The sequence below is a fragment of the Columba livia genome, chromosome 15, assembly GCF_036013475.1.
Source record: "Columba livia isolate bColLiv1 breed racing homer chromosome 15, bColLiv1.pat.W.v2, whole genome shotgun sequence".
Taxonomy (NCBI): Eukaryota; Metazoa; Chordata; class Aves; order Columbiformes; family Columbidae; genus Columba; species Columba livia.
Window position 1 is genome coordinate 5375294 of NC_088616.1, and position 18589 is coordinate 5393882.

The window sequence follows — 18589 nt, forward strand, 5'->3', positions numbered from 1 at the left end:
CAGTTTGTTAGTCTTCTTTTTTTGATTGCAGAATGATGATAAATATTGAAAGATGTTTTATTGAACTTCATTTCTAAGAAATAGTATACATATGGTACAAAAACACATTTTCTAAATCTAGAGGAGTCCTCTGAGGAGTGTCCTGAGAATTTTTCAATTGAGTATTAAGTGGTTATTTGTTTACAGTTTACAATTCCAGTTGCATAAATAGATGTACTTCAAAATAACAACTTAATTGGTAGGGTATAAGCAATGTTTTTGTGTAGTGAAAGATGTCAGTTTTTAGTATCTATCTGAAACAAGCAGATTTTGTTTTCTCTGCTGCACAAACAGGTTGATTGCTGCCATCTCTTGTGGAAGATGTTTAGGTTTTGTTGCAGTTCGAGCCAGTCTTTGTCTTAAAATTAACTTAGTCTGCAATATTGTTATTTTTAAACAAATTCAGAATTTTGCAAGAAATTAATCATTATTTAATCAAAATGTTAACCATTTTGGTTAGCTGTGTTGGTTGAATGTTGGTTAACTATTTTGATTAAACATTGGTTAAATATTTTGCTTAAATGTTTTAAGTAACAAAACGTTAACCATGTTGTTTACATGGGGTTGGTCAAAGTCGTGAAGCCCTACAAAGTTTAGCACCGTGTCCAATATTTTAATAAATATCTAATATTTAATACGTGCATTAAGACATTCCATAAATGGATTATTGAACGTAATCTGTTCTGCCCGTGCCCACCTTCCTTTCCCGCAGGACTGTGGTTTTTAGCTGAGCTAGTGTGGAACTGCACTTATCTACAAATAAAGCAAAATGACTTCATTGCATGCACGTACTGCAAAGCCTGTCAGGGATACAGCGAGGGGAAAAAATAAAAAAAGGGAAAAAATACAGAAGGACTTTAACATCTCGTAGCAGTGTATAGAGCGCAGCATATTGAAAGTCATAAATACTGTCCCACAGACATTTTGAATAATGCAGGTGCAGCGTAAGTAATTGGAAGTGCTCGCGTTCTGCCTCCAGACATTTCCCGGCCGGTGAGTGCGCGCAGGTTCGCAGGCGGGGGCTGTGCAAGGTGCCCTGCGCTGTCATGCGGCCCCGCGGGGACACGGCAGGACACGCGGTGCTGCCCGCGGCCCGCGCGTGGGTGCGCAGCGGGGCGGGGAGAGCGGCGGGAAGCGAACACGGGTCTGCCCGGCACAGCCGACCTTGGGACCCGCCGCCCCGTGTGCAGTGGCCCCGTGGGGCTGGAGTTGCTGCTGTCCTGGGGCGGGAGCCGCAGGTGTGCGAGCCCTCGGGCTGGACCGCGGGACGGCGCCCTGCGCAGCTGGCCCGGCTGGGGCCGCGGGCAGGGGGGTGCTGGGCGCCGGTGCCCGCCGCTTCTCCCGGCTCCTCCCGCCGCGGAAGCAAGACGCGCTTGGCAGCCGACAATGAAATCTTGGCAGCTAATTGCAGGCGTGGGAGATGCCCTTCAGGTAAGGCAGAAGCAGGTTGGAAAGCATTTAAGCGGGGAGGGGGAGGAGGGCGAGGGGAAGAGGACCCAGCCTTTGCTAGAGATGGAGGGCGACCCTGAGCCCCTGGCCGGGGTGCCAGCGTGTGGAGGGGGGCGATGGGGGCCAGGAAAGCAAGTTGGCATGTTTGGTTGCTGCTGGTGTAGTGCGGCCGGCAGCGGCTGCCCGAGCCGAGCGCCGTGGAGATGGTGTGAATGGGGAGAGCGGGACCGAGGCGCTGGGAGAGACACGGGCACGGGTGTGTTCGGGTGTTCCTGCCCCGCGGTGTCCTGGTGTCCCTGCCCCACGGTGTGCAGGGTGTCAGCTGTCAGGGCTGACTGTGGGGCTGTGCTTTGCATTCACGTTATACTTGTCCGTGCGTGTATTTATGGCTGTGTTTATGTATCTGCGTGTGCACAGCATGGGTCTGTCTGCGTGAGTGGATACATGAATGTATGTGATGCTTACAGAAAATAAGATGTGGAGGGATTATGTGCCCTTCCTCTGTGGCTGGCTGAAGTTTATGTGAACTTCATCTTCAAAGAGCTGTTTAACTTTCTTTTGATGGGATATATATTAGCATTTTTATGAAATATGCCAGGAATCTCATTAGAAATGGTTTTGTCAGATGAATTATTGCCTTTTAGTGTAGACAGTTTACAGGATTCCTGACCCAACTGTTTGCTTATTTAACTTTAAGGTACCTGTAATTTATTAGCATAATATTGCAGTGGTAGAAAACACAATTTAGATGAGGCCTTAAAGTTTAATTACTGTACTTCTAAAAATACATGGGATGAAAAGCCAGGAACATTCTCTTAATAAATGCAACTTAAACGTATAGATAAATTTGGCTAACAATCCATTTATATGTATATCCATTTATAAAAGCAGAAATAGAGTATAGAAGACTGGGATTTTAAAATGTATATCAGTTACCAGCCAGATACAATTGCAGAGTCAGTTAAATATTTTGCATGACTTTAGCAATTTTCTTTCTCATAAAACAAACACAGATCTGAGAGTGCAGAATAAATGTTGAGGAGGGTATGGGAAGTGGGCTTTGCTGGCTTTTGCAAAAGGAATCTCTTCCATACTCTAATAGGAGTACTGTATTTTTTAAAGACTTGTTGTCACATGTCGGAGACTGTGGCACAGTCTGGCAGTGGAACGCTGGGCTCTCTGCATTTCAGACCGTAAGGGTTTGGTTAACAGTTTAGGCACCATAAAATCACATTGCTTTCAGCACCATTCATTAAATTCCACCTCAAGTATTTTGTCTAGATGGATATTCAGGAATTAGTAAGATCCAAACCAGTCTTTGTATTTGTCACTTCTATAGTGATGAGGAATCTGGTCTCGATACAGACATAGTTAGGATTTCTGTAAGTATTGAATAGAAAGTTCACAATTGTTTTTGGTTATGAAGTACTTAAAAAATGCAGCTTATGTACAGTCCCTTGGTTTCATATGTACTTCTAAAATGAGGCAATAGATACGTAAAGTTTGAGTGTCTTGATATTCTTTTCATAAATTATAGCTGTTTTGTTATCCATTTAGTATTCACATTGTTGATCTATTTTTTGAACATGCAGATGAGGTTGACTTCTGAAAAGTGAGCAAAGCTGCTATTAAATGAACAGCATTCCCTTGTCTGCAGCAGGAGCAGTAGTGCTTCATGTTTTGCACTGTTTTTGTATTTGGATCATTTAATGGAAACAAAGTGGGCTTTTGGTTTTGATGGGGTGTAGGTGCTGCTCTGAGTGCATGTGCAGTGTCTGTCAGTTACAGCTTTACTTCCTTTAAACCTTAGGCTTTTGATTATCTGTTTCAGAGTTTTTCTTCCTGAATCGGTACCAAATTTCGTGGTATGTTAGATGCTGGAAACATGCGATATCTCCGATTCCCATAGTCTTCCCTTTAATATGTGAGCAAAAAGTTATATTTAGTCACTGCCATCTCAACATCCAATACACTGGTACTTCAGCAAGTGTAAATTAGAATTAATCATATTCCTTTCCAAGCATAATTTTAGAAAGGTTAAGTTTTATGTTTTTACCTACTCCTACGTGAATAAATATTTGAAATCAGAATAACATAACAATATATGGATGGAACAACATTTTTATTATCTAGCAAGGTGTCATATTTGGTCTTTCTGACTTCAAACAGGTTACTTCGGTAGTGTTTTTATAATAGAATTGTTGAAATTTTTTTATAATGTTTTCACATAGGGTCTCAGTTTTGCTCATAAACCACAAAACTTTTCCAGGAACAACTAATAAATTGATTTATTCAGTGATAAGTCTTTTGGTATTCTAAATGCTATTAAAAGTCTAGAAAAATATTCTGAAGTGTAATATTGGAAGTTTGGACTTTTTCTATTGTAATGAAAAATATTACTATTAAATGATAATAAATTTTGTTAAAATAAATATGTTAGAAGTAGCACATGAGACATCATATTGGAAAGGAGAAGGAAAAGAAATATGATTAACTTATGCTTTTAAGTTATTGTGGCATTAATTGTGGAAAAAAATACCATAAAAAGTAAACCAGGGTAAAAGTATGTGGAGAATTTAACTATAGAAAATATCTGGTCTAAATTTTACTTCATATTTTAACTGAAGTAATTAACATGCAAAGTTATTTTTAAGATAGCTCAAGCCTGCTGAAGTCAGGCTTATAGTTGACTTCAGTATCTGGATTTTGGAGTTTTTCTTCAAATGCTTGTGTCGCAGGATAGTATATTTCTATAATCTAGAAATGGGAACAACAACTACAGAGGGCCTCGATTAGTTCAAATGACTTCTCAATATTTTGGGGTTTTCTTATATGTACTTTGAGACTGGGATATAATTTACAACATCTCCTAGGAACTACACATAACTTCTGAAATGTATTAACCTTATGTGAGAATTAGGTTCACTTCTCCAAACTATTATTCTGCCATGTGTAGTCCTATTTCCAATCCATCTAAAAATCAATTTAGGAAAGTTGCCTGCCTTTAATTTTATTTTGGAATATATTACAAAGGAATAGTTCTCATAAATTGAGTTGTCAGGAAATAACCAATTCAGTAGAATATACTGATGATTGATTTTCACAGGTAAGCCTTTTTGGACATGAAATGTGCCATAAGGAAGGAAGGTGCAGGCTTTTCATTGGAAAAGGTATATTATAAAGATGTTTCCTTTAAAACTCAAATGCTATGGGATTGCATTTGGGTGAGATACCAGAGTGTTAGATTAGCAAAAAGAAATAAATGTGTACATGACGTGCAAGTAGTGTTTCTTTCTAAATTTTTGCGTGAATAAAGTTTAGTTTCATAGCCTGAGATCTCTTGTCAGCAGTGGAGATTTGCACCTGTATGAATGCACCTTTTTTTAATTTTTAAGGTATTGAGGTGTTGAGGAATGTAGCAAAGCTGCTCTTTTCAGTGACATTGTACATTCACTTCTTTTATTTTACTTGAACTTGAGTTTGGACAGTGTGAGAACGTGTTTGCTTTGGGGGACTGGAATAGAGATTAAGCATTTGTGCTTTATAGTTGTCTTCCTTGTCACTTTTTTGCATTTTATTTCAGTTAACTGTGTTCATTTGCATAGACTACATTTTCCCTTCATTGTCATTGAAAATAAAGGACAGTCTGTCTTCTTCCACCAGGTTGTAATCAGAGACTGGTTTTGTTCTGTAGTTAATTACAGATTTCATCCACAGCAATAAGGCTTCTGGAAAGTGCTATTTTTCTGGTGGCTGGTAATATTGAAAAAAACCACTGTAGTATCACAGAGGCTTATTAGTTGCCTTTCACAAACAGGGAGACAAGTACAAACTTTTTATGAAGTACTAAAATGGAGAAACTGCTTGAGTCAGCAGTAATGTCCAGATTCAGGAGAACTAAGTTATGAATTCAAGCAATTAAACATGACAAAAAGCTTAGTTTTATTGCCATGACTTAGTATGATTCCAGCTTTTTTTTGGATACATAGAAAGTTCAAAATGTTCTTCTCTGTCAGGTGTTAACAAAACAAACAAACAAACAAAACCCAACCACAAAAACAAACAAAAAAAAACCCCAAACCCACAACAAATAAACACCTCCAAGAAACTCTTGGAAATCTTTTTGCTTTGTATTTGAATCTTCAGTTTTTATTTAGATATTTTTATTCCCAGGAGAAGCGAACACTAAATTTCTTCAGTTTAGTACACCTGCAGTTCAGTAGCAACTCTTTTATGTACCTGCCTTTTGTTGGAGATAATTAAGAACAGACTGGTTGAATATTTAGGAATTAATGAACGAATGTCTTTTAATTAATGTTTAATATGTATTAAAAAATAAGATTTTTTTGCTAACAATGATTAGAAAGCTAAGAAAAATTTTCACATGTAAGGCCAGATGATCAATTTTTTTGTGCTTTTCTTTTTATGTATTTGATTTTCAGTAATTTTAAGCAAGTTTCCTATCTAGCAATGGTTACAAATAGAACTGAGTAGAAAAGGGGAAGGAAGTAACCAGATAAAAGTCTTGGTCCTAATGACTGTTGTGTCACCTGAACTTGAATAAAGCTTTAGCAAAGATCGTTAATGCACCGCTTGTTATTTTGGAGCATGATGCAAAATGTAAAGAACAGCCCCCCCACCCTTTGCAAACGGGAATTGTTCTGTCTACTCATGCCCTGGGGATTTCTGGTCAGGTGCTTATGCTTTTTTTAACTTAAGTATTTTTCTTATAAAAGTTTAACTTTCTGTTTGCATGAATAATAACAAATCCAAAATGTGGTTTGATCCTTTTTTTCAGGTAGAGTAAATTGTAGCCGAGATGAGGATTTGTTTCTGACTGCTAATTAACCTGAATCTAATGGCTCTAACTGTAAATATGTACTGCAGCAAAGTAAGTGGCATATGTGGCACATTGTTGCTGCTTATATGCAATGTTATTTGTCTGCTGCTGAGAACTTGCACTATTACATGATGCTCTAATAGAAACAGCATCACTTCAGCGGGTAATGTCATTTAGGATGAGAATTTCTTTCAAGAACTACTGCCATGCTGGAGCAAGTCTTTAGGAACATGACATTTAGATCAAGCCCTGTTGGAGTACCAGTCTCTCTCCTTTTGTACTATTTTAACATGACTTGTATGTTTTCGTGTTAGCATCAAGTGTTCACCTTTTTCAAATTACTCTGTGCTTCTGACACAGTGTCCTGCAGTGCTGAGATGCCTGGGGCCTGTGGTTCAGCTCTGGCCTCTGATTTTTCATGACCCGGCCTTTTAATGTGAGATATCAACAAATGGTGTGTGCAAAAAGGAAGAGATGAATTTTTCAGAAGAATATCTCTGCTGCCAGCTGTGTGTTCAGGGAAAGTTTGATATTTGTGATACAGAGGAACTTCAAACCGTTAATTTTTTTGTTAGAATATTTTGCAAGAGCAGATCTAAATTGAATATCATCTCATGTTTTATTAATTTGGAGACTTTTGATATTTTAAAACCATGTATTTATTAATAAGGTCTGTATGATGAACAGTGGCATGATTTCCCATTTTTCTGTCTTACCAGTAAGCCAGCACAACGTGATGCTGTAATCCTGAAATAATCTTTACAGTTACCAGGAAAAGCAGGATGCTGCTTCCTTTGCCAGGGAGCAGAATCATCTAAGAACCAGATCTCTTTTCAAATGGTGTTTCACTCCAGTTGAGAGGCTTTCCCAGTGGCAGCAGAGTCAAAAATTCAGCCATGGCAGACTGAATTTTCTACCAACAGAAAAGCCATGCGAATCATTGTTATTCCATTTTGAAAGTGTGAACCTTTTCATTGTGGTTATTTGTGTTTAGAGCCACAGCAGAAAGTAATAGTTAGTAAAGGAAGACATTAAGAATGGCATTAGGTATTTTAATCTAATTTATTCCATTTGTAGTTTCAAGATGTCTTGTAATTACACATAAATCAAATTTAGCATAGTCATGTAACAGCTTGGCAGAACTTCTGTTTGCCCAAATTTTAGACTCATAAGAACAGAACTTTTTAGCAACTCTGTGTGGTAGCTGAACGATCCCCTTCCCAGTACATAGACTTGATGATGGTCTATGGAGCCAGAACACTGGGGTCAAAAGAGATTTCAGTCTTGAGATATGTTACAGTCTGTGAATTGTCAATGACATGAAACTATACAAAAAGTGTACACATGGATGCTGGTCATCTTTCGCATGGGCAGTAGGTTCAATGGACTGAACTCCTGTGCGGTCCTTGCATGTTCTATAGGAGGAGAAACTCCAATTATCAAGTCATGCCTTGACTAAAAATAAGCCATCTTCTTAAATGAGTAACTGCAAATAATAAACATCAGCCGTGTTATACAGCTGTTATTATCTCACACACTCTTCCTGTGGAGGACATTAACTACTGAACAACGAAAAATAGACTAGAGTTTAAGCCTGTTTGTGTGTTGGTATTTCTAATTAGTAGTAGTGGTATGTTAGTATTTCTTCTAATTAATAGAAGATGTATGTTTGAATGTTAGTGTTTCTTCCGGTTAATTACTATGACTCAGACCTGGGGCAAGGCATTCTGAAAAGGGGAGGCAGTGCAGTAATTCTGCTTTTCGTTTTCACCCATGCATAGCTGAGTAAGCACTGAACAAAATTGCATCTGATGTTCAGATGAGGTATTTGGTGATGGTAGGAAACTAATGATGGAGAGGAACACTCTTCCATCTCATCAAGTTCTGCCCTACTCCCTGAAAGGATCATCTTTACAAGTGTCATTTGTGATTAGACATCCAGTCAATCTTTAAAATTGTCAGTAGGAGAAATTTCATTAACTCCCTAGACTACTTGTTCTAGTGCTTAACTATTTTTACTGTCTTGAATAGTTTGGGTTTTTTTCCTAGACAAATGAATATTTCCCATGCTGCAGGTGACCTTAGTGTTTCATCTTCTCAGTGGACCTGAAGAAAAAAAAAGTTATCCTTGTCCCTGCAGCAATCGTCTGTGACTGAGATCCTGGTTCAGACCTCAGGCTTATGTCCCACATGTTTTAATTTCCATATTTTGGTTCAACCCTTTCTAGTTATTATTTTGTTTGGAAATCTTTACTTTTAACCCAATACTTTTTTTTTTTTTTTTTTTTTTCCCATTTTGTCTTTAAACAGAAACATTGAATTGAAATAGTTTAACTAATGATTGGGAACCAAACATTTACAATATACTCAGGATTGTATAATGATTATTGTAAGCCATTATTAGTCATTTGAGACTGTGGTCCTCACAGCTGACTTGAGATCTCTAAGCTGCGTATTGGACTGGTTCATGAGGCAGGGTTATGAGGTTTATTATTTTGCAGAAGTCACTAGAAAGTTTTATTCAGAACCTATTACATTCCTAAATTCATAGAAGTGTGTCTATGTAGACGTGTGTGTGTGAGCATCTGTCTCATAAAAAGGTAAAAGTTAAACACTTTTGCTGATACATCCATGAGTTGATTAGTTCTGCCTGCTCTTGGTTCACATCATTTCTCAGAATAATTATTATCAGCTCCATTTATCCTGTCAATATATCCTCACAAGGCAAGCATGGGGAGAGAATAAATGTGAGACAAGGATTTGGAAGACAAGTCTTTTGAAGAAAAGCTGTGAGATGATGCTAACATCAGTTTAACACCTCTACACTTAGAGGGGATATATCCAAAAAGATCTGAAGGGCTGTTCTTGGATAACGTCCTTCCAGCCTTGATTATCCCATGATCCTGTGGTGTCAGTTTGGTGGACTTGGTGAGCAATGGGTTATTCTGGCAACTCAGAACTGAGGGCAAAGCACAACAGTGATAAAATGGAAAATAATATTACAGTTTTGGAAGATATGTGTATCTCCATATGATGCAAATCTATTCCAGAAGTTTGTAGGAAACTCTGTTTAGGTAATTAACAGCTAAATGACTAATAATATAAAATAATCGTGTGAGTCATTGGCTAGTGTAGTTTGCCTTTGGCTGTGCAGCAGAACAGGAAAGGTAGAGGATGCAAATATATGTGAGTATGTGACTCAGGTACACAGTCTTGTGCATTCACAGAAGTGAGGTGGATTGGCCTGTTCTTATTTTCTTCAGGTTTTTAGCACTACAGAGGAGCCAAGGGCATTGTGCCCATTAAGATAACAGAAGACAAAGATGGATGAGGAAGCTGAGATGCTTAAAAATGGCATGCAGGATGTATACTTTAATTCCTCCAAATCTTTATGTCTGTGAAACATAAAGAATGTGAAATTCTAACTGGATCCAAGCAACTTTTCTGAGGTAGTTATTACATTGGGGGTGTAGAGGGAGTTAGGTAACTAATCCTTTTTAGTTATTTTAACAAATTTTATCAATATTTTAAGAAAGCTGGAAATATGGAAAAAAAGAAGAAAGAGGGCATTACAACTTCGATGTGTTTCATTTTGGCATTTTTAAAGGAATCGTCCTTTTTTTCCCCACTGAGAAATTTTCTTTTTGTTTTCCTGCATGATGTAGAGCTGCAAAAACACTTGGGTTTAATGTGAGGTAGTAGCAAATGTTTCAGCTGATCTTTCAGCATTTCAGACAGTAGGCTGCATTTTTGCTTAAAGAAACAAATTCTAACATGCAATTGGATTTAACAGCGTTGACGTGTTCTACTCTATGTCCATAGTGAGTAGGATGTGAAGCTGTGGGCTTAAATTACGCAAAGGAAGATTTAGATTAGGCATTATAAAGGCTTCCTTATAGCAAGAATACTTAATGTTTAATTAGATGAGTTGGGAAGATTATGGGATTTCTGTCACTGGAAGTGTTTAGGAAAGGTTTGGAAAGCAAATGTCAGAAAAATGTGGCTGTGTGCCTTTGTGTGTAAAGACGTACTAAAGAATTCATTTATAACTGACAATTTATTCTTATTTCTGTATATTAATTTTACTGAAAATAGAAAATCTTTCTCAAAAACCAAAGTTGCTTCCCATTCAGCAGGTAAATCTCTTTCATGTCTCTACCAAGATTTTTCTGAATCTGACCTCTTGCTTTTTTTACACATCTGTGAGGTAAGGCAGTGAATCAATATTAGAAATATTTTCCCATGAAACAGAGTTTGGAAAACACTGGATATCTGCGGAGTTTCTGATAAAATTTTCAATATTCTTTGGGCCGGTTTCTTTCTTTGAGGCACAGTGCAATAAGGGCTGTGTCCCCCCTCAGTCCCGCTCCCAGCTCTCCTCTCAAGTGTTTAATCTTATAACAATGTGGTTGCTGGTGAAACTTGCATGTAGTTTACCACTTAGTTTTGAGAAAAATTCTGGGTCTGTATTAATGGAGGCACTGAATAATCTTCTCAATAAGGGTCAAGGCAGGTAAAATATACTTAGTTTTATATAAACTCATACTCACATTATGTAAGAGGGCTTCCTGTAGTATTGCTTTTAGAATATGAAGTACAAGCATATAATCTAAACTGAGCTATTTTGTATATATTTTTGCTCTGTTTCTAGAAAGCAATTTTTTCTTGTGACAACTGCACGGACTTTCTCATCTTCTATTAATTACATAACGTTAGGGTTTATGAATAAAAAAAACGATTACACAGAAAATATTAGAGCAGTCAAAACTTATTTTTAAGTGTAAGAGCACCTTGGGTCCAGGGAGGTTCTGTTGTGCTATTTTCTATGTAGTATTCTATACATTTAGTATAGAAGCCAACAGCTTCTGTCAAGAACAGCTTTGAATGAGGAAACAAGAGAAATTAAAGGATATATCCCTAACTAGTCAATGCACATGATTGGTTCCTGTCTTGGGAATTTTAGGTTACAAACTGAAATTGAAGTTGCTTGATTCATTGTTAACGTTGTGACAAGGCGAAGCGTGTTGGATACCCTATTACACTTTGCTTTTTTTTTTTTTTAAGCTGCTAGAGCCAGCAGCCGGTTTGGCGTAACACAGAAGATTGTGGTGGAGTGAACTGGAATCCTGGAAACAGATCTGTGAATACAGTACTCTAATAATTACTGTGGGAAATAAATCTGCCTTAAAGATGGAGAAGGGACAGTGGAAAACAAATTCCCAGTGTGCTCCAGACTCCTTTTTGATATGACACAAGCCACTGTTGCATCTAACCATAATTTTTCTAAATAGCAAAACATACTATTCAACTTAGAAGTGACATCATTTGAATGGAACAATGCTACTATCAATTAGTTCAAAGGAAACTGTAGTTTTAGAATAGGCGGTAGCAAAAAACAGTAGAATTCTGTAATATCTGTATTAAAGAAATAGCTGCCAAGATACTTATTACTTGTAGGCATTTCAAACTTCAACGGGTTTATAAAGAATTTAATATTTTCATATGCTTCAGTGTAAAGCCATCTGTCGCAGTGACAGAACAAAGTGTTGAGAACAAGAACAAACGTATGTTTATGGAAGTAATCCATGAAATGTTAACACCAGTATCTTGTAACAAATGGGCAAGGGATTTGAAAAAAAACATGGCAGTCATCTTCAATATTTACAATTACGGTTTCTTTTCTAATTTCTCTTTGTGTAGAACTGTTAAAAAATAAAAGTCTGTCAATACAGATGGTGATAGAGACAGGAATAATGAGAAAAATACTGTTTACATCCACCTTTTATAGTTTGTCATGTTTCTGCTCTCTTCTTACAGCTTTAAGCTTATATCTGGCAACATCAGTATATATGTTATACCTTCTGTAGCATTTCATACATCTGCTGGACTTGTTAGTGCAAATCAATCAGGCTCAGGCACTCACAGGAGCTGAACTTTACTAGTACCTTCTTCCCATCCCCCATTTGGGACAGATTTTTATTCGTGTCTGCACAAAAGAATGAATCGCGTTACGGTGTTTGAAGTTAGTGGTTGATACAGTGTGACTTTTAACCTGTGGTAGCCCAAATACGGGACACAGTGTGGGCTAGTAAAAGATACAAAGAGATTATAGGGGGAAAAATGGTACTGAGACATCAAAAAGAAAGCAAGTGTTCAAGAAAAGTTACTTTGAATCTTTTGTCAATGGTATTGCAACAAGAAAAATCTAGTTCTAAAGAATCTATACAGTTGGATTTTTAGTTATAATGTATAAAGGATATCTTTTACAGTGATTGTTATCTTCAGATCTCCATTCTCTCTACAGGTTTGGGTGACTGGGAGAAAGGATTGAATTAGATTGTGCTTTAGCAACACTATGTATTTTCTAGGAAGTGTAGTTTATGTTTTAAAATGATAGGTCCAAAAAAGATGTTTGCTGAGGGTTATGGAGCAGGTTATGGTATAATTCCCTTCCCCATTCAGGTATGAAATACTGTTCTCTAAGCTGGACACAACCAGGTGGGCCAGTTACTCAGTCTGAATTGGCAGCACTCCACATTGATGTGGGAAAGGGCAGACCTTATTATGTTAGGTTTTACTCTAATAATCTGATTTTTTTCTTTTTCTTAGTGAGATTTACAAACATAGCATGGATTAGTTTTCATCAGCCTTCAAAAACTTGAGCCAGTGGAATGCAGAGGTGGGAATACACAGATAAACTAGCAACATCACCTCGGAAAACAAACAAAAGTATTTTATTATTGACAGTGTTGCCATTCTGTGTCGACTGGTAATGTTCATATCATTTCATTTTTTGTCATGCAGTCTGCAAGTTTTGAATGTATTGCATTGTGGCATTTTTTGGCCATATTAAGTTCTCCACAGCGTCCTTCAAAGGAGGAAGCAAAATGTGAAAGTAACAATGTCTGAACTTTTATTTGAGTGCTGACAAATATGCAAATTTTTAAATTTATAATTAGCACCAGTGACATCTTCTGGCTAATCTAAAAATCCCAGCTGTGTATCAGTACTAAAAAGCAGTTTAAAACCACACAATTTTATCAAAACAGTTCATTCACATTATGTAAATAAGTGTTTCCAAGACCTTCAGTGTTACTTTCTAAATGAAGATGAAGAATGAGGTAGAGAGAAATACAACTCCTTGATCAGATTTAGGCTTATTTAGTATCTATTTTAGCTTTGGTAGAGCAGGGCACTGAGTACCAGATACTTCAGCTGACAGTGTATGGAACTGTCGCAGAAGCTAATCCGCTCTTACTTCTCATAAAGGTTTATCTTGATGTTTAATGTTGAAGAGATGAGTTTAATCTTTAAGGCAATAGGTTTGAGACATCAGGGTATAAAGATTAAGTTCAATTTTTAAGAGTCCTTAAATTTCCTTGAGTATTCAGCTTTGGCAATGTACTCTGACAACGAGCCTTACCATAATGTAGACCTGCTGTGTTTAGGAAAATCCATACGGGTTGGACTGGTGGGAGGGGAGGTGTCCTCCTGCTTTTCTGTTAATTTTCGTTGCACGGTCCCGTGGCCTTTTTTCTGCACTTTATAGTTATCTCTGCCGTCTATTGCTATTTATTTTGACTCTACTTTTTATTTTCTTTAAAAAATAATCAGCCTTAGTGTTATTTCTCTGATTTTCGTGAGAGACTTTTTGGGTCTTTTAACCAGTTCCATCATTTGTCATGACCATCAATGTTCTCTTGGACCCTCTTACTTTTACAGTTTTCACAAAGATTGTGTAGCCGTAATGCAATTAAAAGAGGTATGTCTTTCTTGCAAATTACAGAATAGTTTCTGGTTGTATATAACATGTCAGTAATTGTTTTATCCTGCCAAGGGATCCTGACTTCTTGTAAATAAGGTTTGCAAATTATTTGTGATGCTGCTGAGATTTGCTCTTACTGTTAAGAACAGAGAAATGGCAGTGAGTGTTCCTTGTGCTGACATAGTTTCTGTGTCAAAATAGTCTCTTTCCCATTTTATTGCTTCCAAAACATGAATGTTAGTAATGCATTTATAGCCATTTAAATTGTCCAAATATTTATATGTTACCTACATGATAAATTTTTTAAAACTATTCTTTGTTATTAGTGAGTTGACTTTTCTTGCTCAATAGACTGTCCCCTCAAGTTATTTGACTTCTGTTTTGATGAAAAATGGTAAATAGTGATATGAGTATATTCTAATTGTGTCAAACATCAAATGATTGTGAAAATTATTGTCTAATCTATTTTATCATGCCGTTACTCAAGATTGATGTTAGCAAAACAAACTTAAGGTTTTGTTAGATTTATTGATGTTGGTTTCTGTAGAAGATACATAACTGCAAGGAGAGTGTTGAATATAATGTTTCGTCTAATAGAACTACTTCTCAGAACGTAGAACAATCAATAAAAATGAGAAACATGCACAGTCCTAACGGATTGTGTCAGTAATCTGATTGGGGTTTGTTTCTCTTTGTTGAGGAAGTTCATAGTGTCCTTAAAGTGAGGGTTGGCCCAAAGCAGCTGAGCATCCTGAGGTCATTGCTGTCACATCTGCTGTTAACAAGTTGTGAGCAGGACCAACAGGCAAACTGTTAATTAAGGTGGATGACCCTGCTTTAGCAGGTGGGTTGGACTAGATGATCTCCAGAGGTCACTTCCAACCCCAACTGTTCTGTGATTCTCCTTTCCACATGTATGTGCATTCTTTCTTCCCAGAATGTTACAAAGACTTGCCACTTGTCTTCCAGACAGTAATGTTTGTTGTTCTACTTGTTGCTGTTTGCTTGCTCTGTGTAACATTGAGCATCTTCTTTATTTGATTTTATGTTAACAGTATTTTGCAACTATGAAAAATTTACTAAATTGTTAGGGGAGAAAGATTGAATTTTCTTCCTAGAAAAGACTGCTTTTATGGTAGCTTGTCATATACTAGAGTTACCTCTTGGTAATTAAAATTGCCAATAGGGTCCCAACTATTCCACAGGAGATACCACTTTGAAGTGGTTTCCCCCATTAGTAATGATTATAGCTGCTGGTTTTGTGGCACTTAGCACAGATGATGTGTACTAATTTGTCTGAATGGACCTCTTGGGGAAGATCAGGGAGAGGATCAACTAGTTTCTGTGTATCTACTTACCAGGCTGAGGTATGAGATAAAGTAGCAGCAGTTTGAGTATGGACAGAAAGAAAAATTGCGGTACCTTAAGCTACTCTGCTGGGAAAATGGAAGAGGGAAGGAATAAACAAGTAACTTTAGGTGCTCTGGTGGTGGCAGAGATTGAGAGGGATATGCATGTTCAGAACTGCATCCTTACACATCTGCATTATGCCTGGATCACAACACAAATACCTGTATTCCTTTAAAAATGTAACTCTTGATGCTACTTTCCTTTTTGTCTTAATTTCGCATTGTAAAGTTATGACTTACACTTGTATGTCAGATGTAGGCTGAGGATAAGCACCTTAAAAATTGTGAGAAACTTGGAAAGCTGGGCTTCTAGTGGATAAATTGTGATTCATTGTCCTTCTGCCCCCTCTTTTGTTGGAGTCTTGCTGATGGCACTGAATTTCAGATGGGAGAACAGAAATAATTTGAAAATTCCCCCCCTCCCTGAAGGAATAAATGGCAAGTGCAGAGCTACTGATTGAAAACATATCTCTGAGGAGATAATCCTTAGGATATATTTAACTAACTTCTAATCCCTTTCACTGGTAAGTGCATTTAGAAGTTTCTTCTATTTGCCATGGGTTACCTCGTTCTTCACAGAGTTATACTTTCACTTACTCAAGGTTAGCCCTTTCTTCTGCCTTAAAAGCTGACAAACAATTATGCTTTATTAAGAATACCACTGTAGTACTTAAAATGTACTTATTACCAAGAATAAAACAAAATTTCAAAGTTTCTTTACGGTGGACACGCTAGTTAAATAGTTTCTCTCTTCAGTTGCACCTCTATGGCATAGCATGAGATCTCTTGGCTGGAAGGGCTGGAAGTGATAATAGAGGTATTGTTTTCTCCCCTTAAACAAAATGCTGTGTTCCTAAAGTAATTCGCTGCAGTGCAAATTATAACTGCTCTTTTTGTCGTGACAGGACTGTAATCATCTTGTGTCACTGGTCACCTCTCTAACACCTTGTTGGTTCTCAGTGCTGTCAACTGAAAGAAGAAAAAGAAGAGCTATTTTTTTTCTTTAGATGGTGCCGAGGCTTTTGATGTTTACGTATTGTGTTCTCCCTTGTATGTAGAATATAAGTTGGTGATTGTTGGAATTATTTTTATATCATAGAATAATTTGCTGTTGAGTGAAACATGAAAGCTACTCAGAACATTACAAAGCATTTATTGTAGGCTGATTTATCTATTATGCACTTTCTGTGAAATGTTGTAAAATGTCGCTTCAAATCTACATTATGTGTCCACATAATTAATGTAGATAAAGAAGAAAATAGAAAGATGTTTTAAATGAGATAGTTAAGCAGTTAAGCATTCATTGAATTGCAGTCTGAGACCTTGAGGGGCAAGGGAAGGGTATTAGATTATAATACATACAGGTAAGGAACTATTTTGGTGCAATTGTTTGTATTTTTCATCAGCATCTCCCATGTGGGTCATGATTCCAGTACACAGTCTTGTAATCTCCTGCAGTGGCAATGATTCAGCTGAAAAATCAATAGGGCATGAGGTGTTTCAAGTTCTCATTATTGTAATGTGTCAACATCACTTTGGTGACCCCAGAGCCCTGTGTTGGCTGATTTGTTCTCTGATTTATTGTGCAATCTTGTAGGGCAAACTACAATTTCACTTGCAACCAGAAACTCTACTTTTATGGTTTGTGTCCCTGTCTCCAGTCATTAGGGTGCTCGGAGATAATCAATACCTGTGTTTGCTACTGAAGGTTGAATGAAGTTGTCAAGCAGCTAAATCACAAAGAATACAAACAAAAGAACATTGTTATGCCTGAGCATACCAGGAAGAGATTTTATTCAAATTTTCATTCCCTATTAACATGACAGATGTTTTTATTGCTTAGCACTGTCATAATTTATATTCCCCTCTCTATGCCTAGAAGTTTCAGATCTTAAATTTTGTAGTTGTAATTGCTGACTGTACCACCATTTTAGGTTATCTGTGTTCTGTTATCTTCTGTATATCTGTCCAAATTTAATAACATTATGAACAGGAAACTAATTATTCTAACTGCTCAAGCGTAGTAAACTTATTGTGGCTCTAATGTTGTGAATTTTGTAGTCCTCCTGTTTCACCCCTCCTAATTTTTATGTTTCTTTAGATGATCAAAGTGCTGTAAGTGATAACAATGTCTACATCAGTTTATATCAATTTAACTGCAGTTCTTAATTTTTTTATTAAACCATTTTGTCTCCAAGAGATATTGATATGTTTTGGGGGACTACTGTTGTATTCTTACCTATTTAATTAAAATAAACAGAAAAAAACCCAACAACAACACAAAAACCAACAACCAACAAACAAAAACAAACAACCAACGCACAAACCATCCAAAAAACTCAGTACATAAAGTATAAACAGTGATTATTACAGAGCAACAATGTAATGTTCTGGAAAATATGCTGCTTCAACATTTTCTTTCCAGTCTGTATTAGTAGTTCCTTGACTATTATATGGCTACATGACATAGTACATTTGGTAATAGTTTCCTGCATTTAATTTAAAGGACTGTAAAAGCCTATAAGATAAATGAATGCACTGCTGAATAAGAGAATTGAAGGCTTTATGTGGTAAATTTAGTGTTATCGTATATTTTGAAATAGAGCTGAAGATCGCTGTTTTTACGACTCCTTCAAGGATGTCAGTTCTGTCTGAGCTGCCTGAGCTGCTGTTTGCTGTCGGACACATTTGCTGGATGGTGGTTCTGCTCTTCCTCCCCAAGGTGGACACTGTTGGCTCCACCTTGAGAAAGGACAGATGGACACTTGGTCCACCCCAGAGTGTTAATACATGTGTTTTGGGGGGTATTAGTTAATGAATCTTACCAACATTTAATCTCCATAAAATTGTAATCCTTGAAGGCCTGCAGCAGAAACACATTTCTGCATCTGGACATCACTTTCTGGCTTCTGTCGGAATGCTAAAGCATGTTAGCAGATTGTCACCTAAGTGAAAAATACCCAGTGTCTGGAAATGCACTAAGTAGGAGGAAGCAGAACATCTGTATGTTTCATGAAAAAACTCATGACTGGATAGTGTTTTTCTGGTATACATAACAGATTTAATGTTTTCCTCCTGAAATACTTG

General features: G+C 37.1%; 1 protein-coding gene across 25 annotated transcripts in view; it reads left to right on the forward strand.

The window, feature by feature from the left end:
* The window catches only part of RBFOX1 (RNA binding fox-1 homolog 1), a 1115790-nt gene that overhangs the window by 515031 nt on the left and 582170 nt on the right, over positions 1–18589 (forward strand). The window contains exon 1 of one of the 25 annotated variants that reach the window (XM_021295776.2): positions 1088–1470. The exons of 23 other annotated variants lie outside the window; for them this stretch is intronic. In XM_021295776.2, coding sequence (XP_021151451.1) covers positions 1426–1470 — 45 coding nt within the window. In that variant the 5' untranslated portion in view covers positions 1088–1425. Of the gene's footprint in view, positions 1–1087; positions 1471–18589 lie in introns of those variants that run through there. One more of the 25 variants, XM_021295778.2, reaches the window with a different exon arrangement.